This window comes from Oryzias latipes, chromosome 2 (genome assembly GCF_002234675.1).
Source record: "Oryzias latipes chromosome 2, ASM223467v1".
Classification (NCBI taxonomy): domain Eukaryota; kingdom Metazoa; phylum Chordata; class Actinopteri; order Beloniformes; family Adrianichthyidae; genus Oryzias; species Oryzias latipes.
In genome coordinates, this window is record NC_019860.2 from 173,140 (window position 1) to 198,242 (window position 25,103).

Genomic DNA, 25,103 nt, shown 5'->3' on the forward strand with positions numbered 1-25,103 from the left:
CTTTGTGCTGTAGACGGTCTTCAGGCCTCACAGAGGAGTCTGATGGACATCTTTGGTCTACCTGCTTCTACTCCAGCAGTTGTGTCCTGATGGCTCTGCTTCTCTCTATCCATCCAGAGTTTGTTTGACTCATGGCTGACCCAGAAGGAGGAGCTTCTCGCCTCCATCAGGACCTCCAGAGGGAAGGAGGCGGATGGCAGTGCTTTGCTGCACCGCCTCTCTGTAAGTCTTTGCTTCCTCTGTCAACGCTCAGATCCTCCTGTGGATCATCCCAGTGACTTTGGTCCATCAGATGCTGAAGGCGGAGCTGGAGGCGAAGCATCCCACCATGGACCGGCTCTGCTCCATGAGCCAGGACCTTCTGTCCAGCGTCAAGAACAAGGATGTGGCCAACAAGCTGGAGGCCAGACTGGACACGTTCGCCCAGCGCTGGGACGCTCTGGTCCAGGGTCTGGACATGAACATGTCCCAGGTGGGTAGACACAGATCCCTGTGGACATCTGTCTGCTTTCCTTCATCACATCCATCCTGAGTCTTCCTCACTGAGTTTCTCTAACTGCTGAACTCAGTCGTCTTTGGTTCCTCTCATCCTTCTTCTCCACTCACCATTAGTCCTCTCCTCTGTAGTTCATCATGTGTTTCCGTCTACTTTCCTCCCACAAACTCCTCCCTCCATAGAGCTTTCTGCCTGAAGCCTTCAGTGCTTCTCCATCCTCAAAGCAGATGCTGTTTGCATCCAAACCAGTCTGCTGGTCACAGAACATCCAGTTCACCCAGGAGGACGTACAGGAGATGAGCCTGAAGAGTATAGATTGTTCAGTGACAGATGGTTAAACATCTTCAACTAGAAAAACAGGCACAGGTGGACTTGCTGATGTTTTTCTCCTTTGAAACCATCCTGGATGGACAAGAGTCTTCACATCCATGAAGGTTCAATGCTAAATTTACCCCAAAAATGTTGATTTCTCCAAGTTAAAAAAATCTGCAAAAAATGATGAATGCGAAACCATGGCCAGGTCTGGTAGAAGACCAGGATCTAACCTGGAACCTCCTTCACGTCAGACACTCTAGAGAACTGCAGAGGAACCCATTGAAACTCAGAAATGATCTAAAATCTTCATGAAACTTGAACTGTTTCGCTATTAAAACTCCAGAAAATATACATTTTAATTCACCGTTTTTCAGCTGCATGGTGGTGCAGCGGTTAGCGCTCTTGCCTCACGGCAAGAAGGCCCCTGGTTCATGAACACATGAAAAACACAACACCAATGGGGACCTGTCTGCGTGGAGTTAGCATGTTCTCCCCGTGCATGCGTGGGTTCTCTCCAGGATCTCCAGCTTCCTCCCACCGTCCAAAAACATGCTTCATGGTTAATTGTCCATAGGTGTGACTGTGAGAGTGAATGGATGTGTGAGTGTGGACATTCCACCCTGCGACAGACTGGAGACCTGTCCAGGGCGTCCCCTGCCTTCGCCCACAAGTGGCCGGGATAGGCTCCAGCAGCCCCGTGACCCCGAAAGGGTCTAAACGGAATAAAAAATGAATGAATTTAAAGTGTTTCAATAAGCAGACGTGACCCGTTTCTGCTTCTAAAAGACCACCTTTCCTCCCTCCGTGCAGCTGTCATCCTCCATCACCTCCTCCAGGAAGTCCGAGCTGAGCCACTCCGTCACAGCCACCGTTACCAAGGTGATCACCAGGGAGAAGGTGTCGGCTCTGCGGCAGGCTCGAGAGTCGCCGCCGCCGCAGAAGAAGAGGCAGGTGGTAGTGGACTCGGAGCTCAGGAAAAGGTGTGTGGACCTTAGAGACATGAACGCTGATGCAGACGGAGAATGTCTAACTCCAAATGATGTTCAGTTTCATGCACCCCTTCCTACTGACTTACCTGAGCAGGTAGGTGAGGAAGACCTGCAGACACCTGTGTGGGTTAGATCCTGAACCCTGCTGTAGGAATACCTCTGCTAGACCTGAAAAGGAGCAGAAAAACAGACAAGAAACATTCAAACGAGCCAGATCGCCTCTCACTACGTCACTGCAGGATAACTAAACTGCAGATTTTAAACAAATCATAGCAACATCCCATAAAAACAACTTGAAGTCAGTATTTAAGGGATTTTTCAAAAATTCCTTAACCTGCAGTTTGGCCATGACTCTCAAAGCCAAAACACTTGTAGTTTTATATTTAGCTGACCTAAACTCAACAAGCTATCAGCGAATGGAACTTTCCTGGCTAATTTAGCTCCTGTAAGCTAATGTGGCTAAACCAAATGTAGCTAGTGTTTACTACAGATTATTAGAAACTTTATAAAAGTTAATTACCTAATTTCTGCTCTCCTGTGTAAGGTCTCTTAGCTAATTTAGCTTCTTAAAGCTAAGGTCGCTAACGTAGCTAGTGTTTACTACGTATTATTAGTTAACAGAGACTCTAAATTTAGCTGACCTAATTTCTGCTCTCCTATGTAACGTCTTTTAGCTTTAGGACCCATGACACCTTACCCCACCCCCATAAAGGAAGCAGCATAAACTGGAACGTCCCCAAATCTTTGTCAATTCTGCTTCTTTGACCGAATGCCTGATGTTTTTCCATTATTGTGTGTTTGCGCGCACGCCTGCCTTTGTGTGTGCTGTCAGGTTTGACGTGGACTTCACAGAGGTTCACAGCTACATGACCCGGGGCGAGGCCATCCTGCAGAGTCCAGAGTTCTCCATGTCCCGGAAGGATGGCAGCATCCAGGAGCTCTTTGACAAAGTTCAGGTCAGAGCAGCAGCAGCACAAACCTGAGGACCAGCCCCCCCATGAGGCTGTCAGTGTTTACTCAACCAGAAGAGTCCCAGGACAACCCCTCTGTTGTAGTCAACTACAGGTGTCGCAATGTCTCGTAAGCTACAGCTACAACAAGGAAACTCCTCTGTGGTCAGACAAAAACGCAGATTAAGATCTGACTCTGAAACAAATAAACAGAATTAGTCATTACTTTAATAAAACTTTAAACTAATACTTCATGTGACGTCATAAAATGTACAGGTATGAAAATAATAATAAAGAAGATAAAATGAGAGATAGTTTCTGTAAACAGTAAGTCAGTGAAATGAACAGAACTACTGTTAACTAATAATGACCCCGCCCCCTTCCTGCTCTGCAGGCCATAGAGCGCGAGCGGCCAGAGAAGTACAGGAAGCTCCAGGAGGCCACGCGCACGGCACAGACGCTCGTCGAGCAAGGTAGCGTGCACTCTCCCCTACAGTCACGTGCATGCCCTGTCTGTCTCCATGGCGACGGCTCAACCTGTCCCACCGTCTGCTGATGTCTCCATGGAAACACCAGCAGAGGACAATAGAAGGAGATGAAGATGTTGGTGCTCTGTCCTCAGGAGAACACAAATAACGTGTTGGTCTCCTCCTCCTCTGCTCCTTCTGTCCGTCCATTAGGAAAAGTTGATTTAATCCTCCATTCCTTTCATCTTTCAATGAAAAAGCTGCTTGACAGACAGACGTCAGAGGACTTCTTGATGCAAAAAATACACTGACCAAAAATATAAACGCAACACTTTTGTTATTGCTCCCATTTTTTATGGTATGAACTCAAAGATGTGAAACATTTTCCACACACACAAAATAACCAGTTCTCTAAAATATTGTCCACAAATCTGTCTAAATCTGTGATAGTCAGCACTTCTCCTTTGCCAAGACAATCCATCCCACCTCACAGGTGTGCCATATCAAGATGCTGATTAGACAGCATGATTATTGCACAGGTGTGCCTTAGACTGGCCACAAGAAAAGGCCACTCTGAAATCTTCAGTTTTATCACACAGCACAATGCCACAGATGTCCCAAGTTTTGAGGGAGCGTGCAATTGGTATGCTGATAGCAGGAATGTCCACCAGAGCTGTTGCTAGGGAATTGAATGTCCATTTCTCCACCATAAGCCGTCTCCAAAGGGGTTTCCGAGAATTTGGCAGCACATCCAACCGGCCTCACAACCCCAGACCACGTGTAACCACACCAGCCCAAGACCTCCACATCCAGCATGTCCACCTCCAAGATCGTCTGAGACCAGCCACTCGGACAGCTGCTGAAACAATCGGTTTGCACAGCCACAGAATTTCTGCACAAACTGTCAGAAACCGTCTCAGGGAAGCTCATCTGCATGCTCGTCATCCTCATCCAGGTCTCGACCTCACTCCAGTTCGTCGTCGTAACCGACTTGAGTGGGCAAATGCTCACATGCGATGGCGTCTGGCACGTTGGAGAGGTGTTCTCTTCACGGATGAATCCCGGTTTACACTGTTCAGGGCAGATGGCAGACAGCGTGTGTGGCGTCGTGTGGGTGAGCGGTTTTCTGATGTCAATGTTGTGGATCGAGTAGCCCATGGTGGTGGTGGGGTTATGGTATGGGCGAAGAACACAGGTGCATTTCATTGATGGCATTTTGAATGCACAGAGATACCGTGACGAGATCCTGGGGCCCATTGTTGTGCCGTACATCCAACAACATCACCTCATGTTGCAGCATGATAATGCACGGCCCCATTTTGCAAGGATCTGTACACAATTCTTGGAAGCTGAAAACATCCCAGTTCTTGCACGGCCAGCATACTCACCGGACATGTCACCCATTGAGCATGTTTGGGATGCTCTGGATCGGCGTATACGACAGCGTGTTCCAGTTCCTGCCAATATCCAGCTGCTTCGCACAGCCATTGAAGAAGAGTGGACCAACATTCCACCGGCCACAATAGACAACCTGATCAACTCTATATGAAGGAGATGTGTCGCACTACATGAGGCAAATGGTCGTCACACCAGATACTGACTGGTTGTCTGAGTCCCCTGACCCCCTCAATAAAACAAAACTGAAGATTTCAGAGTGGCCTTTTCTTGTGGCCAGTCTAAGGCACACCTGTGCAATAATCATGCTGTCTAATCAGCATCTTGATATGGCACACCTGTGAGGTGGGATGGATTGTCTTGGCAAAGGAGAAGTGCTCACTATCACAGATTTAGACAGATTTGTGGACAATATTTTAGAGAACTGGTTATTTTGTGTGTGTGGAAAATGTTTCACATCTTTGAGTTCATACCATAAAAAATGGGAGCAATAACAAAAGTGTTGCGTTTATATTTTTGGTCAGTGTAAAATGACTCAGACCTTCAGCGTCAGCATCTAACTGTTGATGCTAACTATTGATGCTAACTATTGATGCTAACTATTGATTCTAACTGTTGATGCTAACAGTTGATGCTAACTGTTGATGCTAACAGTTGATGCTAACAGTTGATGCTAGCTGTTGATGCTAACTGTTGATGCTAACAGTTGATGCTAACTGTTGATGCTAACTGTTGATGCTAACTATTGATGCTAACTGTTGATGCTAACTGTTGATGCTAACTATTGATGCTAACTCCCTGATGCTCATCTGTGGTCCTCCTCACTCTGCTCCAGAGGGAAGTCGGGCTGATGACATCGCTCAGGCGGCGGATCAGCTGAACCAGCGCTGGCTCGGGTTCTGTGGGCTGCTGGCAGACAGGCTGGCCTGGCTGGCCTACCAGACCAAGGTACACATGCACACATACACGTGGACGTGCACAGGCCAGTTCCACAGGTCTCGGCTCAGGCTCTGGTTTCTCTTTCCTGATGATCCAGCAGAACTAGAGGGTTGGTTTTGCTTTAAAGAGCAGTGCTCCTCAGAGGGTGTGGCCTTCACTGTGACATCATCAACCGTCCAAACAAGCCCAGCTAGCTGCTTCCTGTTAGCTCACCTATGAAAAAAGAGTAGAGATAAAGTCTGCAGAACACAGCTGCAGTTTCAGTCAAGCCTTTCTGGACCACCACCACCACCAGAATCTCTGATCCGGACTCTGACATCCCCCATAGATCCTCAGTGTCAGCGGTGTGACTGACAGGAGATCCAGTTCTAATGTTCCTATGTGTGCATGGTGGGCTTTAGGTTCTGGCCTTCTACAGCCTGTTCCAGCAGTGCGAGCAGGCGGTGGACAGCAGTGAGAACTGGCTGAAGGTCCAGGCTCCCCCAGCATCAGAACCAGAACCCCTCAGGGTGCAGCTGGACCGCTGTCGGGTAGGCGAAGTTCTGTTTCTGAGCCTGAAGCTGTCGGCTTCCACTTGTTTGGTGTAAACTGATTAATGTGATGTTTGTGTTTTCCTGCTTCCTGGCAGCTCTATGCTGTGAGTATCCCTGCCCCCCCCCCCCCCCCCCCCCCCCCCACCTAGACACAAAGCCCAACACACCCACGTTTGATTCTGTCCTTCAGTGTTTCCTGAAGCAGCAGGACCAGAACCCCTCAGAACCACACATGAATGAAAAGAACTAAAATACGCAGAAATCATAATCAGGCAGAAACCAGAAGGTGTCAGGCTGTCAACAGACAGAATAAGGCGTAGACTCTTCAAACATCTTCTCTACATATTTAACTTACATTTTGAGTTAATGCCGAAAAAGTTTCTCCAACCAAATGGAGTTACCTCTTTTTCCTACAAACGAATGCCTCCACATTGGATCCAGGTGTTGTCAGTCAGCAGTGATGGTCTGAGTGGATCTGAGTCAACGTTTCTATGGAAACCTCTCTGACCAATATGGAGTGAGCTTGTTGGAAGGCCACGCCCCTACAGCTTTAAACATTTCAAACGTTTTGACCATTGGAGGTGGGAGCCATCTGACTCCACCTACTTTTATTTTTTAAAATATGTTCTTGAAGTGTCATCGTCCATGTTTTATGGTCTGTTGTATGTTGCAGACGCTCCACGCCTTTACCCCTGTCATGTCTGCACATGTGCTCACCTGTACCTTCCTTTTCTTTTAACACGCTTTAGATGTGCTTTAGCTGTATGTGATGCTAAAACATTGATCATTTGCATCTCAGGAAGTACTCAGAAATGGAGACCAAATGTTCTGAAATAAACGAGAACCAAACAGGAAGAAGACTAAGTTACCGTGTTCTAAAGCAAAACCAGTAAATGATCCCAAAGCATCAGGACAACACCAGAACATCTGTTTCTCAGGTCCAGTAGATGGACACCACCTTCTGGGTGGAGGTCCACTAACAGACCCCTGCTGTCCTCTCCAACAGGAGGAGATAGGGCGCCTGTCCTCGCTGCAGCTGCAGGTGGAGCTGCTGGAGCAACGGCTGAAGGAGCTGAAGGAGGAGAAGGAGGGAGAGGAGGACTCCTCCACCTTCCTGGACGCTGACATCCATGCCTTCAAAGAGCATTATCTGAAGGTCCTGGAGGACCTGCGGGCCAGAGAGCGGCAGCTGCAGCTGGGTGAGATACCAGAAGAGCTTCTTGTCCAGAACCTGTGGTTCCAGACATCCACACTGAGGTGGTCAGAACGGTGCCTCCATAATCTGGCTCTCCTCCTGAGGAAAAGCTCCACCTCTGGGGCTGGAAGCTGGAGATGTTTGAAAGCAGAACATTTGTTCATCCTTGTTTCATGAGTTCCTCAGCTCCCTGTGAAGGTGCTGGTCTGGTCCAGATGTTCCCTCTGGGTCAATGTCCGTCCTCCTGTTCCTCTGCAGTGCTGGACAGTCTGCCTCCTGCTCGCTACAAGGACACCATCTCCACGCTGTTGGCATGGATACAGCAGTGCGAGGCCAAGATGGCCGTCCCCTCCACCGCCGTGACCGATTACCCAATCATGGAGCAGAGGCTGACGGACGTTCAGGTAAGCCCCGCCTCCTCTGGTGTCTTCTCTTCTTCTCCAGTTTGGTATCAGCGATGGTTCCTGCAGCTGATTGGCTCATGTTGGTTCCACATCTTCTGATTATCAGAAGAAGAGCTCTGATGTAAACCCTGAGATCAGAGTATTGATCTAAACCCTGAGATTAGATTATTGATCTAAACGCTGATCAGAGTATTGATCTAAACGCTGAGATTAGATTATCGATCTAAACCCTGAGATTAGATTATCGATCTAAACATTGTTGTTAGATTATTGATGCAAATGCTAAAATTAGAATATTGATGTAACTCCCTGAGATGGATCATTTATGTCTTCAGGCTCTGCAGGCGGCTCTGGCTGAACACCAGGGTGAGGTGGACTACCTGACGTCAACAGTTGAACAAGTTTTCCAGAAAGCTCCACCAGACATTTGTCAGAAGTAAGTGGGGTTCTCTTTGGGGGTGGGGGGACCCTGCTTTGTTCCTGTTCCTGTGGTTCATTCAGTTTCTGATGATATGTGATGCTACAACAGGACTGCAGTAAGAGGCGGAGTCTACTTTAAGGCTAGACTGGCTCAGATCTATAGAGCCAAAGGAACCATCACCATGTGGTGGAACCATGAATTTCCTCAAACCAAATCCTGCAGCAGCGACCTGCAACCGAGAAAATGTTCCCCCTCCTCGACCAAGGCTGTCATGTCTTTTGCTTCATTCGTTCCTCTACTTCCCTTCAGTTTCTAATTCTGTCTGCAGGTATCGAGCAGAGATGGACGCCATTCTAGCTCGCTGGCGTCGCCTGGGCTCCACCCTCACCAACAATGCAGAGCGGATCCAGGAGCTCATGGCCAAGCTGCTGCAGTTCCAGGTGAGACGGAGGCCCCGCCCACAGCCTGACCTCCACAGGGTGTGGCCTGACGTCCTGAAGCGCGTCTGTTTTTCCAGAACGATGTGAAGTCCTTGAAGAAGTGGATGGCGGATGTGGACGTGTTTTTGAACGAGGAGTGGCCCGCTCTGGGAGACTCTGAGGCTCTGGAGAAACAGTTGGAGCAGTGCACGGTGGGAAGGACGCCCATCCCGTCAGCCCGTGAGGGCTACGCCTGTAACCTGACCTCTGACCTCACAGGCTCTGGTGAACGACATCCACACCATCCAGCCAAGCCTCAACGGCATCAATGAGGTGGGGCTGTACCTGAAGAAGGAGGCGGAGCCTCCGTACGCCACCCACATCCAGAAGGAGCTGGACGAGTTGAATGCTCAGTGGGAGATCGTCTGCAAGCAGGTGAGAAGCTCTGGTCCTCCAGGACCTGCAGGAAGACCCTCCCATGACTCCTCTGCTCCGTCCAGGCCTACGCCAAGAAGTCGGCTCTGAAAGGCGGACTGGATAAGACCATGGCGCTAAGGAAGGAGATGCAGGAGATGCAGGAGTGGATCAACCAGGCTGAAGAAGACTACCTGGAGAGAGACTTCACCTACAAGACTCCAGAGGAGCTGAGCAAAGCCGTGGAGGAGCTGAAGGTCAGATGAGCCAAAAGATCTAGACTGAAATGTCTTAGAAACAGAACACAACATGGATTCTTCTTGACCTTGTGTGTCATCCAGTGCTTTAAGCACCGCCCCTAATGGTCAGTAGAAAGGACAAAATAACCGTAGTTTTATGAGTCCTGGATGGCAGACTCAGACATGAATCCCTTGTCCTTTTGTAGGTCATGGAAGTAGGACCTCTTCCAGAGTTACTGCATTACACAAACTATATATGGACGCTATGTGACTGTAGTGTGTCAGTGACATGTGACTGTGTTTCACTTTTAGACTTTCAGTGATGGAGATGAAGCCGTGTGCATGGGGGCAGACCAATGAATGCTTGGGTGGTGGTAGGGGGGCGGTCAGCTCATGCAGTCCTTACCTAAGGGTTAGGGTTTAGGGTAACGGTTGTATGACCGGGGTTAGGGATGAAAAGATGCTTCATCTCTCATGAGATTCTATTTGATGAAGATGCGTCTCCTCTTCTTCTCTTTGTGTGCATCAGAGGGCCCAGGAGGAGGTCCACTCCAAAGAGCTGAAGGTCCAACTTCTGACTGACAGTGTCAACAGTTTCATTGGAAAGGCCCCTCCCACATCCCATGATGCTTTGCGCTCAGAGCTGGAGGTCCTCACAGCCAACTACCAGCGCTTGTGCAGCCGCCTGGATGGGAAATGTAAAACCCTGGAGGTGCAGTTGGATGTTTGCTCCTTCTGTCCGTCATGAAGGTCCAGCAGAACGAGGACAAATGCTTCCTCAAGAAGAACTGATAGACGTTGAGGAGCTTTGGAGCGTTTCTTTGTGGTTCATGGAGGAACTTTCCAAAGGCAGACTCTGAAGTTTTCTGTGGATGTTTCAGGAGGTGTGGGCGTGCTGGTGTGAGCTGCTGTCCTACCTGGAGCAGGAAAACGCCTTCCTGGATCAGCTGGAGCAGAAGCTGGACGAGACTGAAAACCTCCATGAAGGAACTGAGGAGCTGCAGGAGGCGCTGGATGTGAGTCAAGTCAGGAGTGAGGAGCTGCAGGAGGTGCTGGATGGGACTCCCACCTCCCACTAGCACATAGACTAGATAATCCTCACAGGAACCAGACATCCGAGCTGTGAAGAAACCAGTCCACATGGACGCTGGTTTCAGGATCTGCAGTTCTCCAAACTGGATTAGAGTGAAAGCAGAGAAGATCTTGTAGGAGACTAGGGGTCCAGCAGAGAAACCTATTGTCCTCCTCATGAGTCAAGTGTCTCAGAACCAGAAGTACGTTCAGCTGTGTTCCTGATACAAACCCAACAACCAGCAGAGACAAAAACGGGTCCAATCCTCGACAGTACAGTGAGTGAGAAAAGAACCATGAGTACTGTGGGGTTCTAAAGAGGAGAGCGCAGAGGAGCAGAGGTTACCTGGCCAGTGAGGACATTAAAGCCTGATCAAACCAGGACCAGCGCCCCCTAGAGGTGTTTGAGGCAGACCAATCAGCTCTACTTTGATAGGGTCCCATGATCCAACCTTTGACTAGAGAACAGTCTTTAGCCCGGCTTGAGGATCCTGTTGAAGAAGTTGAGTAAAGAACCTCACAGCAGAAGAAGGAACAGTGAGTCTGCATAAAAAACTAAAACCTGACTCTTCAAGACATCAAGAATGCTGAATGGATGGATCAGAGGGATAGTTTTTCTCAGGGTGTCGTTTTCCTGATGGGTTCTGATTCTGCTTCTCCATCCTTGTTCTGATAGAGTCTGGAGGTTCTCCTGCAGCACCCAGAGGACAACCGGAACCAGATCCGGGAGCTGGCCCAGACGTTGATGGACGGAGGGGTTCTGGATGAACTGATTCAGCACAAGCTGGACGCGTTCAACGCGCGATGGGATGAGCTGATGGCGAGGGTGAATAGTCGCATCTGATTCATTCGTTTATGTTTATGAAAAGGCTTATTTATATATATATATAACTAATGACATCACTAACACTGACTGACTAAACACTGATGCTGGTGAAGTCTCTGTCTAAATCCTGCTAGACCTGAGAGCAGCAGTTGATCATCAGCGTCACGAAAAAGACGGCCCAGAGAAATGACTGTGTGTCCGGGTGCTGTGGTACCAGCGTCATGGGATCCTTTTGCACAGACTCCAAGACTGGGTTGGAGTTTCTGGCTCTGGCCTTAGTTGGTTCCAGTCCAATCTAGAAGACAGGAAATATTTTGTTGAACTTGGTAGTTTTGTCTCAGACTGCATGGCCTTGACATGTGGTGTGCCCCAGGGATCAATCCTGGGAGCCCTTTTGTTCAACCTGCCACTAAGTCAGTTAATTCGCAGTAATAACATATAAATCTAATCACAGATTTGCAGATGATACTCAGATCTATGTGTCACTGACAACAGGTGAATACGGGCCAGTGGATTCACTCAGTGGCTGCATCCAACACATCAATGCATGGATGCAGAACAACTTTCTGCAGCTAAACTCAGACAAGACTGAATTCATCGTCTTTGGTCCACAGAAACAAAGTGTCAGCAGTTCCCTTTAGTCTCTGTCTCTAAAAGCTTCAAATCAAGTCAGAAATCTAGGGGTCATCATGGATTCTGACCTGAACTTTAACAGTAACATCAGGAGCATTTTACCATCTAAAACACTACCAAAATTAAATACAGTGTAAAATCCAGACCTGGAGATACTTCTTCATGCATCTGTCTCCGGTAGGTTAGACTACTGTAACGGCCTGCTCACTGGCCTCCCCAAACCAGCTGTAAAACAGCTTCAGTACATCCAGAATGCTGCTGCTGGAGTCCTGACCAGAACCAGGAAGAAGCATCACACCAGGTCTCTGCACTGGCTTCCTGTCGCTCATGAAACGACTCTAAAGCAGCTCTGCTTGTTTCCAAGTCTATACATCTCTGACAAATGAACCATCTGAACCAAATGAACCATCTGAACCATATGAACCATCTGAACCAAATGAACCATCTGAACCATATGAACCATCTGGGACTCTGAGCACCTCAGGGAAAAATCATGAAATTCATGAAACATAAAGGTAAACAAAAAAAATGAAACATCACAAAACATCATAGAAAACCTTAAAAAATGATGAAACATTATGGAAAATAGTGAAAAACAACGAAACATGAAAGATCATGAAACATCATTACTATAAAGAGTCATGAAAAATTTTGAGAAATAAACAATCATGACATGTCAAGGAAAATCATGATAAATTGTAAAAGAAAACATTTTACAATATGAAAAGTCATGGAAAAATCAGTAAACATGAAATATCCTCTATCATCATGGAAAATTGGGAAGCATCATTCCAAAATATAAAGCGTGCATTGGGGCGGTTTGCGGCTGGGATGAGGGTCAGCACCGCTAAATCTGAGGCCGTGGGTCTGGACTGGAAAGGTGGTTTCCCTCTCTGGGGGGGTGGAGTGTCCTTACCCCAGGTGGAGTACTTTAAATATCTTGGGGTCTGGTCTGAGCGTGAGGGAAGATCGGAGCGTGAGATTGACAGGCGGATCGGAGCGGCGTCCGTAGTTATGCGGTCCCTGTATCGGTCCGTCGTGGTGAAGAGAGAGCTGAGCCGAAAAGCAAAGCTCTCAATTTACCCGTCGATCTTCGTTCCAATACTCACCTATGGTCATGAGCTCTGGGTTATGACTGTAAGAATGAGGTCCCGAATACAAGCGGCTGAAATGAGCTTCCTCCATGGGGGGCGGGGCGCTCCCTTAGAGATGGGGGAGGAGCTCGGTCACCCGCTGAGAGCTCGATGTAGAACCGCTGCTCCTCCACATCCAAAGGAGCCAGCTGAGGTGGTTCTGGCATCTAGTCCGGATGCCTCCTGGACGCCTGCCTGGAGAGGTGTTCTGGGCATGTCCCACTGGGCGGAGGATCAGGGAAGACCCAGGACACGCTGGAGAGACTACGTCTCTCGGCTGGCCTGGGAACGTGTCCCCCCCAGAGGAAGTGGCTGGGGAACGGAAGTCTGGGCATTTCTGCTTAGACTGCTGCCCCCGCGACCCGGTTCTGGATAATCGGAGGAAGATGAATGGATGGATGGATGAAAAAATTATGAAACAGCATTATAATCACATAAAACCATGGAAAACCAAAATGAAACAGTGTGACACGTCCTGAAAAATGATGGAACATGACAAATCAGAGGGCATCACCCTAAGCAGCACCAGGCTGCAGCTGGACCTGGTTCCGTGGGTCTCTGGGCTGCAGCCACAATTCTGATGGAGTTCTGTGTTGATGGTGTTGGAAGGTGACCGGAGAACTGTGAGGAGCAGCTCTCTGCTCTATATTTAGAGTCTTGATCCTGCTGACAGATTACTGAGCTGTCTGTGGCGTGCACGTGCACGTGCACGGGGAGCGGCTTTGTCCCAGACTGGTCCTGCAGTCAGTCTGCAGTTTTTGTGGATCTGGAAGAGACCATGAGGCAGAAACTGACCGGTCCTGACTGCACGGTACTCTCTGGCTGTCTGTGTGTGTCTGATAACTGTGGTGGCTCTGCAGTGCATTGTGGGTACCCTCTGACTCTCTGCTTGCATGTTCCCCAGGCGGGGCTTCGGAGGAGCCAGCTGCAGACCGGCCTCCAGCTGGCTCAGGAGAACGACCGGACCCTCCGGCACATCCAGGACTGTCTGGCCAACACGGACCGCCACCTGTCCTCGTACCTCGCCGACCACATAGACGCCCAGCAGATTCCTCAGGAGGCCCAGGTGAGTGAGGATGAAGACGCGTCCTCTTCATCACATGGACGGCTCTGGAGACGACAGAGAAAAAGGAGAAACCTTTGAAGTTGGAGGTGTGGGGAGAACCTGGAGGAGAACTCAGAGAGGTTTCAGGGACCCTGAAGAGTCCAGATCCACAACCATGATGGATGGAAGCTGTGTTTGTGGCTGTTGGTTATAAATGTGTGTTCGTGGAAGTGTGTGTTTTTCTTTATGTTGAACAGTGTGTGTTTGTGTGTCTGTGACAGAAAATCCAGTCCGAGCTGAGCGACCACGAGGCCACTCTGGAGGAGATGAGGAGGAGGAACCAGGACTCCCAGAGGATCATGGGAGATATCCAGCTGACCCAGGTGTGCACAGATGGGTCTAAAAACACCGACGTGCACACTGACACGTGCACGCTCTAACCACGTGGATGAACTGCTCCCACAGAACATGCTGGCAGACGTCTGGACCAAGTTCCGGTTCTTCCAGAAGCCGGCTAACTTTGACACCCGCTTGGCGGAATGCGAGCGGGTGCTGGCTGGGGTCAAGGGTCAGGTGGGGCTTCTGGGCATCCGTAGCGTGGAGCAGGACGTGGTGCAATCCCAGCTGGAGCAGTGCATGGTGGGAAACGGAGTCACCTGCCGGGCTCAGACGGTTCACAGAGCCGCCTGACGTCCGGTGCTTTCCGTCCAACAGAAACTGTACAAGGTGCTGAGCGAGGTGAAGACCGAGGTGGAGACGGTGATCAAGACCGGCCGGCAGATCGTCCAGAAGCAGCAGACGGAGCAGCCCAAAGAGCTGGACGACAGAGTGACGGCCCTCAAGCTGCTCTTCAACCAGCTGGGGGCTCAGGTCAGTGTCCGCACACGTCTCCAGGAGCGCTGAGTCCGCGGTTGACCGCGTCACACCTGCAGGTCACCGAGAGCAAACTGGAGCTGGAGAAGAGCCTCAAGCTGTCCAAGAAGCTGCGCAAGGAACTAACCGCGCTGACCGAGTGGCTGGCCGCCACCGACGCCGAGCTGACCAGGCGCTCCGCCGTGGACGGCATGCCCAGCGATCTGGAGGCAGAGGTGGCCTGGGCGCAGGTACGACTCCCGCAGGGGCGAGCAGCCGGGTCGGTGTCCGCGGAAACTCAGGTCTCTTTGTTTGCTGGCAGTCCGTACACGGGGAGACGGAGAGGCGGCAGCCCCAGCTGCAGGCCGTGGTGGAGCTGGCAGAGGCGCTGAAGGCGGTGCTGCACGACCACGCCGGCCTGGTGGACGACAAAGTCAGCCTGCTGCACTGCAACTGGATCGCGGTGACCTCCAGAGCCGAGGAGTGGCTGAACCTTCTGCTGGTGAGGCGCACGCTGGCGGTGTCGCACACTCACCAACACCGCTGAACGGGCCGGTTCTGGAACGGGCTTTAGCATACGGTGGACTGTCTGCACCCTAGTACCAGGGCAGAACCTGCAGTAGGAGGAGTCTTAGTGTGAAACGGCATAACGGTGTCAATCTGGTGAATCGTTCTGTTATAGCTCTGCTCTGATAAATGAAAGACTTGGTGTCAAAGACTTCCAAACCACAAATATGAATTTCTCCTCCATGATCAATATTCAAACGGTTGGTCATTCCAGGAAACGACACTACCACATCTGAGTCCTGATTGGTCAATAGACTACTGGTTCAACAATGTGTTTCATGTAGCCCAACACCAGAGTAACAAACCGTCAACACAAAGGTTTTGAACACGGAAGGCCGACACAAGAATATGCATGCTGGGACTCAGGTTCACACAGATTTCTGATTCGAGGTGGTCGCTCAAACACGTTTTTGTAGACGTTTCCATGGAGGAGGTCGCTCGGACACGAGTTTCCGTAGACTGTCAGAGCAGGTGGTCGGTTGGACGCGTGTTAACATAGACTTTCTTTTGGAAATGATAACTCAAATGTGCGTTTCTGAGGCCGGTGTGAACGTAGCATCAGTCTCTTTACGCTCTAAGGACAAAGAGTCCAGCCTTCTCGTCTTGTCCTCCCAGGATTACCAACGTCAGATGCAGAAACTGGACGGAGAGATCCAGGAAGTGAACGAGTGGATGGACGGAGCGGAGAGGAAGTTGGAGGACATTGAAAGTCAGGGACCCAACGATGGCGTCCTGAAGGTTTGGTTCCTGCTGAAACACCAAGGTTACCATGGTGACGGCACAGGCAGACAGGTGCACGTTATTGCTGCAGGTTCTGCGCGCAGAGCTGCTGCTGAACACTACCAGGGTGGAGGAGGTGGGGGCCCTGGCCCAGGAGCTCATGTCCACACGGGGAGACAACTGCCAGGCCCAGGTGGGGCCCAGGGTGGAGCAGCTGCAGCACAGGTTCACCGCTGTCTCCCAGCGGATCGCCGCGGCGCCGGTACGTCAGTGTGACCACGTGGGAGGTGGGGGTTTCCACGCCACTCCCATCTCACTCGTGTCTGTGCACGCAGACGGCAGCCTCGGCCCAGGAGCTGCAGCAGTTCCACCACGACGCCCAAGTGTGGCTGCAACTGCTGGGGGAGGAGGCCAACCAGGGCGAAAACCTGAAGGAGGAGGACTTCCAGGAAGACAAGGTCTCACACTCACGCAGCTTCAGGGGGAGGGGTCAAAGTGCACGGGCTAACAGACGTCTCTATGTGCACAGAACTGTGAGGAGGGGGCAGTCAAAGAGCTGCTGCTGAGAGGAGAGAACCTGCAGAGAAGAGCTCCAGATGCAGACAAACGAGAGCAAGTGCGACTGAAGCTCCACCTGCTGGACAGCAAGTACAACGCCGTCAAGGTGGAGTGACCAGCAGCTGATCTGAGGCCGCTTCAGGACCGCAGTAGCTTTATAGGATGAGTGCATAGAAGTCCATTATCAGACGTGAACGGCCTTTAGAGAGGCAGCGTTGTCATGGTAACGGCTTGTGAGCCTGCAGCTGGTGCATGAGGACTAACCGTGTCTGCAGTCACTCTATGCCTCCAGAACCGTGTTCCTTGTTCAGTGACGGAGCGTTTGCAGAACCCCACGTTCTCCAGATGTTCCTCTGTGGTCGTCCTCCCATCACCGCCGTGTCGTCTGCATTCCAGGACCTGCGCATCCTGAGGAACAAGAAGGCCCTGGCCATCGCCCCACAGTGGTACCAGTACAGGAGGACGTCACATGACCTGCTGGCTTGGTTGGAGGAGATCCAGCGCACAGTGGACCAGCTGCCTGACCCCCCCGAGGGGGGGCGCGTCAAGGTGAAACATTGAAGTCTTTCCTGCTTCGGTTTTGTTCTTCATGATGCTTTTATGTGCCATCCGTCTGGAACTGGTTGGTTCCTCTACTTTTCCTGTTTCACAGCATTTGATGAAAGCTGTTCTGGAGTTTCAGGAACCAAAGTTGTTGCTGGATTTGATCATCAAATATCATCTACAGCCTTTTTCAATATTCATCTACAGCCTAGTTTGACAAAGGAAATAAAAAAGTAATAGAGGAATTTCTGATTTTACATTAAATGAATGTTATAATTGTCTAAATGTATTGGCACAAAGTCGCCTCAGTTCTGTCTATTGACTGTTTATCTGAAAACTGGACAGTGTGGCCCCGCCCCCTGGCTTCCAAACAGGAAGTACACATATAGACTTCTACAAAGAAATACACAGCTGTTACTTGGTCAATCTACCTGTCAGAATAAACCATTCTAAATGGTAATTGGCGTATACTTGTATAGCGCTTTTCTACCTACAAGGACAAAGCGCTTTACAGTCACACACACATTCACACCTTTTTTTTTGTCATCTTGATAATTGTCTTTATTTTTCATGATTTTTTTCTGCAGTTCAAATTCTTCAAGTCATAAACTGACCAACCAGGTGTCTCAATAAAAGTAGGTGGAGCCTGCTGGCCACCAAATCCAATGTTCAAAATGTTTGACAGATAATAGGAGTGTGGCTTCCAATAAGCTCACACCTCATTGCTGAGAGTGGTTGCCATAGAGACGTCAACTCAGATCAATCACTGCTTACTGACGACATCTGACTCCCAACATGGCGTCAAACATTTCATTAAAAAAAGACGACTGGGTTGACTTCATTTTGTTGGAGCTGGAATAAACACATTTTCATGGATGATGTCACACAGTCCAGTTCTCTGATATAGTCAATGGTTCAATCTGGAACATTCATTCCTGGATCATCCTGTCTCACTTACCTGGATGGTACAGGTGTGTTATGGACACCATAATACACCCGTACTTTCTCACTTACCTGGGTAATGCAGGTGTGTACACCCGTACCGGGTCAGTTACCTGGATGGTACAGGTGTATCAATGGTGTCCATCTCTCTGCCCGGCGTTTCCATTGGTTCTGTTAAACAGGAAAAGTGGACTTTGACTCGTCTCTGACTCTGTGTGTCTTTCACTTTCAGATGATTACTATGACATTTCGCTAAGCCACTAAGACACTCACCTGCTTCCTCAGACTCACCTGTCGCAGCACAGATGTTCACATGCTGTGTGTGTCTGTGCATACGTGTGTGTGTCCTGGCTGTGAATAAACCTTCAGTGTTGAAATCTGACTCTTTGGGATTGTTTTTGTCTTACTCTCACAAACATGACTCCTCCCCCTAACATTCGTGTTGTGTGCTGGTGAAGCGGTCACTAATAAGTATGAATCCATGTAGGTGTGTCTTCCAGCATATCCATGTGCTTCTTCGTGCTTGACCCCCACCCCCCAGGCCCCAGCTAATAGCGAGTGACCTTCCTGGTTGATTTTGTCCAATAGGAAATTGTCTCAGAGTTGGACGTGAAGAAGGAGGAGCTTAAGGCGGTGCAGGACTTAGCCAATCAGCTGTCAGAGGCCGGAGCTGCCGGCCTGGTGGAACCTCGCCAGCTGCAGCTGAACACGCGCTGGCAGGAAGTGGAGGGTGCCATTGGTCCCTTCAGAAGACGAAGTGTGAGTCCCTGAAGGCACCGTGTGTGCAGATAAAACCCCCGAGAACGGCTAACGATAACAGCTGCTAGCTAACCTCGAGGGTTTGTCCCTGTCAATAAACTTAAAGCTATGGTGGTCTGGTCAGAAGCCCCGCCCACAGTCAGATGGGTTTACCAGAGCTGCTGAGTTCTGAACATGGGACTGTGACCTATGGACCATGGACCAGGACATTGGTGTCTTCCACCCTTGTCCTGTCATGGTGCATAGTTCATTGGTGTCATCATCACTGCTGTTTCATTAGTGGGACTTTCATCCACTGGTTCCTGGGTTTTTCTGGTAAATGGGTTAATAAAGCAGGTCACACCCTTCATCACGCATGACTAATAGTTACAGTGACTCATAACAAAGTAGTGACACCAGCTCCATGGAACAGGATCATTGGTAAAAGCCCAGAAGTCATTTTGGATCAGAGTCCTGAATCTCTGGGGTCGTCCTGGGGGGCGGCGGGCAGACGTGGTTCCCAAACATTTCAGATTTTTCCCTTGAATTGTCTTCATTTTAAAAAAGTCCGTTTTATAGTAAAATCCTCCTTTTTAAACATAAACTTGTCTTCTGTAAAACTGAGGTTAAAGTTTCACAGGACAACAATAACATAAGAAAACTAGACGAATAAAATGAAAAAAAGAAACATAAGTAAAGTAAAAACATTAGAGACAAGCAAAGATAAATAAATAAACACAGATGGGGGGGGGGACATGTGAACGTTTGAAAAAATGAAAATCTGAGCAACTCAATTTAACTAATTTAGTTCTTTTTAATCCAAATCTGAGTTTGGACTCGTTTTTATTTTTTTATTTTATGAGGAGCCAGTTCACAAAAAAGATCTAAAAAAACAGGAATTACTTGAGATTCTTTAACTAAACTAAGGCTTTAAAATCTATCCTTAAATTCCAGGCTAGAGATCCATCCTCCACACTTTCCTGTTAAATGTGGCTCTAAACACTTCATTAGATTACTGATGCTCCATGGTAAATGGCTGTATATGTACATGAGGCTCCACCGTGGTTCTTCAAGGTCCAGTGGTGTGTTTCTGTTACCCCATCTATGCAGAGGTCTGACCCATCCCATTCAAAGGACTATGTAAAACGAACAGAAAAACCTGGCCTCTATAGAAGTGTCAGTGAGTTATGTGGAGAATTGACAGATTTGATATATTTTGGGGCTTAGCACCCCTGAAAGTGACACCCCTAAAACCTACGTGGGGTTTTACTGGCCTAACACTCCACTGGGGCTCCATGATTCTCAGACATCCATAATGTTCCATGAGGGTTCCTGATGGTTCCTGAGGTTCCATAAAGGACCATGACGCTCCATCTACTCTACAGTCTATAGTGTTTCATGACGGTTCCTGAAGGTTCATGTCTGTGACCGTGGTTCAGAAATAAACTGAACTACGATCTTGTGGGGCCGGTCAGTAGATGTATTTCTAAAACAGTGCAGGACTGTCTGATGGTACAGAAACACTTTTCTACTTTCATCTCCTGACATGTTTGCATTTGGAACCACGTCTGTCTGTTGACCTCCATGATCTGAAAATGTGAAGATGATCCACAAGAACCTTCAGCGGTGACGTCTCCATCTGCAGTACCCCTGCTCTGCATGAGGGGGCGCTGTTGGGAACCAAAAATACGTTCCTTCCAACAGGAACTGAAATATTGTGCACACACAGTCTCTCATGTTCTGTCAGCAGCTCACACACTGCTTGATAAATGAAGACACACAAACAGTTGTTTTTTTCCAAATTCAGCTCTTGGTTTCATCCTTTGAACAGAAATATTTGCCCCCCCATGCAGCCTGAGTGAGAACCTTAGAGAGGCTGCATGTCTAGACGTGGATCATCAACGTTTGTCCTCCTAAATGCACATTCTTCTGACATTTATCAGCTTCATCCACGTCTCCTGGTTTTGGTTTTTCCTCCAGAAAAGCAGAACTTTGCTGTTCTTTGTTGTGGAGTTCAGATCAGATCTGGATCGGCTCTGACTATCTCCAGCGTGAGCAAACATGTCTGTTTCCGTTCTGAGCTCTGCTCTGTGTTTGCAGGACTATGTGGCAGAGCTGCAGACTCTGCTGCGGTCGCTGTCAGAGACGGACTTCCAGCTGAACTCTCCAGAGTTCTGGCCGGCTGCCTTTTACAGGCTGAGTCAGCAGGAGCAGTGTCTGAAGGTCAGAACGGGACGGACCCACACCTTTGCTGTTGACCACAACATTTGACACTGTCTGCACGTCAAACCACAGATAATTGTGGTTCTGGTCCAATCAGTCACTGGTTCCTCTCAGTTCTCCAGCTCCATGTCTCTGCAGGAGGTTGGAGAAAACATCGCTGTGCTCCGAGGGCCGGTTGAGGCGGCCCTGGCCCGTAGGGAGGAGGTGGTGGTGGGCGCCCGTCCTCTGGAGGCTCAGAGGATCCGGGAGACGGCGGGCCTCCTGAGCAGCAACTGGGACAAAATCCTCAAGCAGCACCAGGACCGACTCCGGTGAGGAGGCCGAAGGGACTGAATGACGGACAAACAGAGCAGTTTTACCAGCAACCGTTTGTGTGTGTGTGTGTGTGTGTGTGTGTCCAGGCGCTGGCAGGAATGCAACTCCAAGTGGCAGAAGTTTGTGTCAGACCAGAAGGCCATGGAGGCGTGGCTTGCTGATGCAAAAGCCGCTCTGGAGCTGGCAGAGACTCAGCCAGAAGCCCAGAGGCAGAGACTTCGGGTGACTACACCACGAGTACACAACAAGAAGACACAAACAAGTCAACGCTCATGTGTGCACACGTGTACCATAAACAGACATGTCCTGCATGTGAAAATACACATTTACACTGTGTGTAGACATGTCAGACAGCTGTCCTGATTCATGCATACACACAGGTACATGTGGAAGTACACAGTCATGTACACATTTGGATTGACTAAACAGTCCTGGATTTACACCTCAAGTAGACACGACAGTAGAAATACATTCTCATTGGAAAATGACCAAAGTTCCAGTTTTTGTCCATATGGGGCAGCTCTTTAGTGTCTTTGTGTCCTGTGCACTAAACCTGTTCTTCCTTTCTATCTATCGATCTATCTGTCCGTCTGTCTGTCTGTCTGTCTGTCTGTCTGCCTGCCTGTCTGTCTGTCTGTCTGTCTGTCTGTCTGTCTGTCTGTCCGTCCGTCCGTCCGTCTGTCTGTCTGTCTGTCTGTCTGTCTGTCTGTCCGTCCGTCCGTCCGTCCGTCCGTCCGTCCGTCCGTCCGTCTGTCCGTCCGTCTGTCTGTCTGTCTGTCTGTCTGTCTGTCTGTCTGTCTGTCTGCCTGCCTGTCTGTCTGTCTGTCTGTCTGTCTGTCTGTCTGTCTGTCCGTCCGTCCGTCTGTCTGTCTGTCTGTCTGTCCGTCCGTCCGTCCGTCCGTCCGTCCGTCCGTCCGTCCGTCCGTCTGTCTGTCCGTCCGTCCGTCCGTCCGTCCGTCCGTCCGTCTGTCTGTCTGTCTGTCTGTCTGTCCGTCCGTCCGTCCGTCCGTCCGTCCGTCTGTCTGTCTGTCTGTCCGTCTGTCTGTCTGTCTGTCTGTCTGTCTGTCTGTCTGTCTGTCTGCCTGCCTGTCTGTCTGTCTATCTGTCTATCTATGGTTCATAATGTTCAGGTGATGACGTGGGGACACACTGATGACAGCTTAGTGATCTTGTGACACACAGGATTATTCCAGACCGGTCATCTATGCATTGGATCTCATCCATGTGCTGGTCTTCTCTGCCCCCCCCCCCCTCCACCTGTGTGTAGGCGCTGACAGATGCCCTGCCCCTTCAGGAGAGGGTGATTTTCAGAATAAACTCTGCTGGAGAGGAGATCTGCCCCCTGAGCACCCCAGAGGACGCTCTGCAGCTGAAAACGCAGCTGAATCTGCTGAACGCCTGCTGGACCGCCGTCTGCCAACAGCTCCAGGAGCACCGCAGAAGGTGTGTCTTCTGATTGGTTCTACTTCTTCTCTGGTTGATTCTGTGCAGCCTCCTCGTGTTCAGTGGGTACGTTCAAGCAGTCGTGGAAGAAAGTTGGTTTTGATCAGTGTAGAGTTTTTGGGGAAGCCCACCGTTTAGAGCGGCCCCTCCCCCATGACCTTCTCTAGAGACGTCAGATGATGGAGAAGCTTCAGAACAGAACCAGTGCTGAGGTTCTCCTTCATCCTGCAGGTCTGCAGAGGCTCGGACCGCGGCTGCACAAGTGCAGGAGGACATGGGATCCATGTCGGGCTGGCTGGACCAAGCTGAAACAGTCCTGAAGATCCCCCTCCAACCGGCAGAACCCCAGCACATCCGAGACACGCTGGACAAAGTCCAGGTACCGTCCTGTGTTTGCACCTCCTCCTGACTGATGCCCAGACCTGTGCTGACAGGTGTGTGTGTGTGTGTGGGTGGTGTGTGGGTGGGTGTGTGGGTGGGTGTGTGGGTGTGTGTGTGTGTGTGTTCCAGTTTCATGTAGAGCAACTTCCTGAGAAGGAAGCAGCCGTGAAGGATCTGAACTCCAGGCAAACCTCTGTTCCCGCCGAGAAGCTCAGAGACATCAAGATGATCAACACGCGCTGGTCTCAGGTCAGCCGGAGACACTTCCACAGAACCTGAGCAGAACCTGCTCCCCCCAATCCCCTTTCAGCCCCCACTGTGTGAGCTGCCTCTGAGCTGATCTTCCTCTAGGTGTCCAGGGCTCTGCCTGAACGCCAGCAGGAGATCGAGGCTCTTCTCCGGGACCTGATGAAGCTGCGTGGCCGTCTGGAGGACCTGTCTGCCTGGGCGGTGAACACCCGAGCTCGGCTGGAGCAGAGTCCAGAGGAGCCCCCGCCCAGGGTGGGACACTCAATCCATTTTCTGAAAGACAGCACAGTCTGCTTCGCTGTCACCACCTTGTGTCTGCTGCAACAGGTGATGGAGGAGGTGCAGGTGAAGCAGCCAGAAGTGGATTCGGTTCTGGAGAGAGCGGACCGGGTCTTAAAGGAGGTTCCAGATACCCAGACAGAAAAGGTGAGGAGGTCTGAAAAGATCAGGAGGTGACGTGGAAGAAACAGGTTGTCAGATAGGACTCTATTGTTCCTGTGGGCGTTTCCCTTGAGGCGTCTCCACAGCCAATCAGCTTCCTCCGTCTGTCTCCTGTATCCTCTACCAGCAGCTACCTTCATGTCTTCTTTAGAGAAGAATCCTCCTCTCTGGTCTTCCTCTAGACTCAGCATCCTTCAGTCTCTCCTCTGGACATGTCCCAACCATCTCAGTTCCCTCTAATGTCCCCATTCCTGGTCCCAACATCAACTGGTCAAAGTTCAGCTGCTTTTACCTTCAAAATGTGTTCAATGGACGTGTGTGTGTTTGTTTATAGATCCTGGAAATGGCCGTAGAAACTTGTGTAGCGACGTGTGAACAGTTTTGAATGCACACGTTTCCATGGACTTATGGAAGTGGTGGCGTGAAGCACCTTGCTGACGGCGGTGTGAGCCTAGCTTAAAACATATCACGTTTTTTTTGGCTGTTTCCCATATTTTTCTGTGCAATGTTGGATTTTTTTGTCTTACTTCACGTGGAGTTCTGATTGGCTGTTGGCAATCAACTTCCTGTGTGCCGTGTCTCCTGTACAGAATCCCTTCAGTTTGTCACATTTACTTTAATCAGATCCTTGTTTTCATTTGGGCTTTGACAGTTCAAACAAAAGTGTGAGAAAATGTGTAAAGTGTGTAGTGAGGAGTTTTACGGCCTAAAACCTCTAGAAGTTTTGTAAAAGATAAAGAAAAATACTTTGACCATTTTCCCGTATCGCTGGTTAATATTAGAAAAGAATTCTTACAATAAACAGGATAACTCTGTGTTATAACAGCACAAATGAGTGTCTGTGTGCAGTAATAAGTGTGTGTTTGTTACCAGCTGAAGTTCGTGAAGCTGAGAGAAGACTGGACGGTCATTCTGGAGCTGCTGCTGCAGCACAGACAGAGGACGGCCAATCAGCTTCAAGCCAAAACAGCCAGTAAGATCCTTTCTCTCAGTGCAACGTTCACACGGGGACCATTGGAACACCCAAGGAGCTAACCCTGACCTCTGACCTCTGACCCCTAACCCGTTCACATAGGTACACCGCCATTACTACAACCAAAGAGCTAACCCTGACCTCTGACCCCTAACCTGTTCACATACGTACACCACCATTACTACAACCATAGAGCTAACCCTGAACTCTGACCCCTAACCCGTTCACATAGGTACACCGCCATTACTACAACCAAAGAGCTAACCCTGACCTC

General features: G+C 49.7%; 1 protein-coding gene across 9 annotated transcripts in view; it reads left to right on the forward strand.

Annotated features, from left to right (window-relative positions):
• The window catches only part of dmd (dystrophin), an 86,444-nt gene that overhangs the window by 38,318 nt on the left and 23,023 nt on the right, over positions 1 to 25,103 (forward strand). For 8 of the 9 annotated variants that reach the window (XR_002289629.1, XM_020701364.2, XM_020701365.2 and 5 more), the window contains exons 17-55: positions 118 to 222; positions 293 to 472; positions 1,622 to 1,791; positions 2,633 to 2,756; positions 3,145 to 3,223; positions 5,448 to 5,560; positions 5,953 to 6,081; positions 6,180 to 6,188; positions 7,091 to 7,283; positions 7,538 to 7,683; positions 8,019 to 8,119; positions 8,433 to 8,544; positions 8,622 to 8,735; positions 8,803 to 8,958; positions 9,024 to 9,194; positions 9,706 to 9,888; positions 10,058 to 10,192; positions 10,924 to 11,073; positions 13,744 to 13,905; positions 14,166 to 14,267; positions 14,350 to 14,523; positions 14,599 to 14,754; positions 14,817 to 14,987; positions 15,059 to 15,238; positions 15,919 to 16,041; positions 16,115 to 16,285; positions 16,359 to 16,481; positions 16,553 to 16,687; positions 16,978 to 17,130; positions 18,655 to 18,825; positions 20,905 to 21,027; positions 21,166 to 21,338; positions 21,429 to 21,564; positions 22,610 to 22,785; positions 23,017 to 23,164; positions 23,296 to 23,415; positions 23,518 to 23,667; positions 23,743 to 23,841; positions 24,730 to 24,829. Coding sequence is in view for 8 of the 9 variants with exons in the window: in XM_020701364.2 (XP_020557023.1) it covers positions 118 to 222; positions 293 to 472; positions 1,622 to 1,791; positions 2,633 to 2,756; positions 3,145 to 3,223; positions 5,448 to 5,560; positions 5,953 to 6,081; positions 6,180 to 6,188; positions 7,091 to 7,283; positions 7,538 to 7,683; positions 8,019 to 8,119; positions 8,433 to 8,544; positions 8,622 to 8,735; positions 8,803 to 8,958; positions 9,024 to 9,194; positions 9,706 to 9,888; positions 10,058 to 10,192; positions 10,924 to 11,073; positions 13,744 to 13,905; positions 14,166 to 14,267; positions 14,350 to 14,523; positions 14,599 to 14,754; positions 14,817 to 14,987; positions 15,059 to 15,238; positions 15,919 to 16,041; positions 16,115 to 16,285; positions 16,359 to 16,481; positions 16,553 to 16,687; positions 16,978 to 17,130; positions 18,655 to 18,825; positions 20,905 to 21,027; positions 21,166 to 21,338; positions 21,429 to 21,564; positions 22,610 to 22,785; positions 23,017 to 23,164; positions 23,296 to 23,415; positions 23,518 to 23,667; positions 23,743 to 23,841; positions 24,730 to 24,829 (5,416 nt within the window). In the remaining variant the exon portion in view is untranslated. The remainder of the gene's footprint in view (positions 1 to 117; positions 223 to 292; positions 473 to 1,621; positions 1,792 to 2,632; positions 2,757 to 3,144; positions 3,224 to 5,447; positions 5,561 to 5,952; positions 6,082 to 6,179; positions 6,189 to 7,090; positions 7,284 to 7,537; positions 7,684 to 8,018; positions 8,120 to 8,432; positions 8,545 to 8,621; positions 8,736 to 8,802; positions 8,959 to 9,023; positions 9,195 to 9,705; positions 9,889 to 10,057; positions 10,193 to 10,923; positions 11,074 to 13,743; positions 13,906 to 14,165; positions 14,268 to 14,349; positions 14,524 to 14,598; positions 14,755 to 14,816; positions 14,988 to 15,058; positions 15,239 to 15,918; positions 16,042 to 16,114; positions 16,286 to 16,358; positions 16,482 to 16,552; positions 16,688 to 16,977; positions 17,131 to 18,654; positions 18,826 to 20,904; positions 21,028 to 21,165; positions 21,339 to 21,428; positions 21,565 to 22,609; positions 22,786 to 23,016; positions 23,165 to 23,295; positions 23,416 to 23,517; positions 23,668 to 23,742; positions 23,842 to 24,729; positions 24,830 to 25,103) is intronic. The other variant, XM_004086008.3, reaches the window with a different exon arrangement.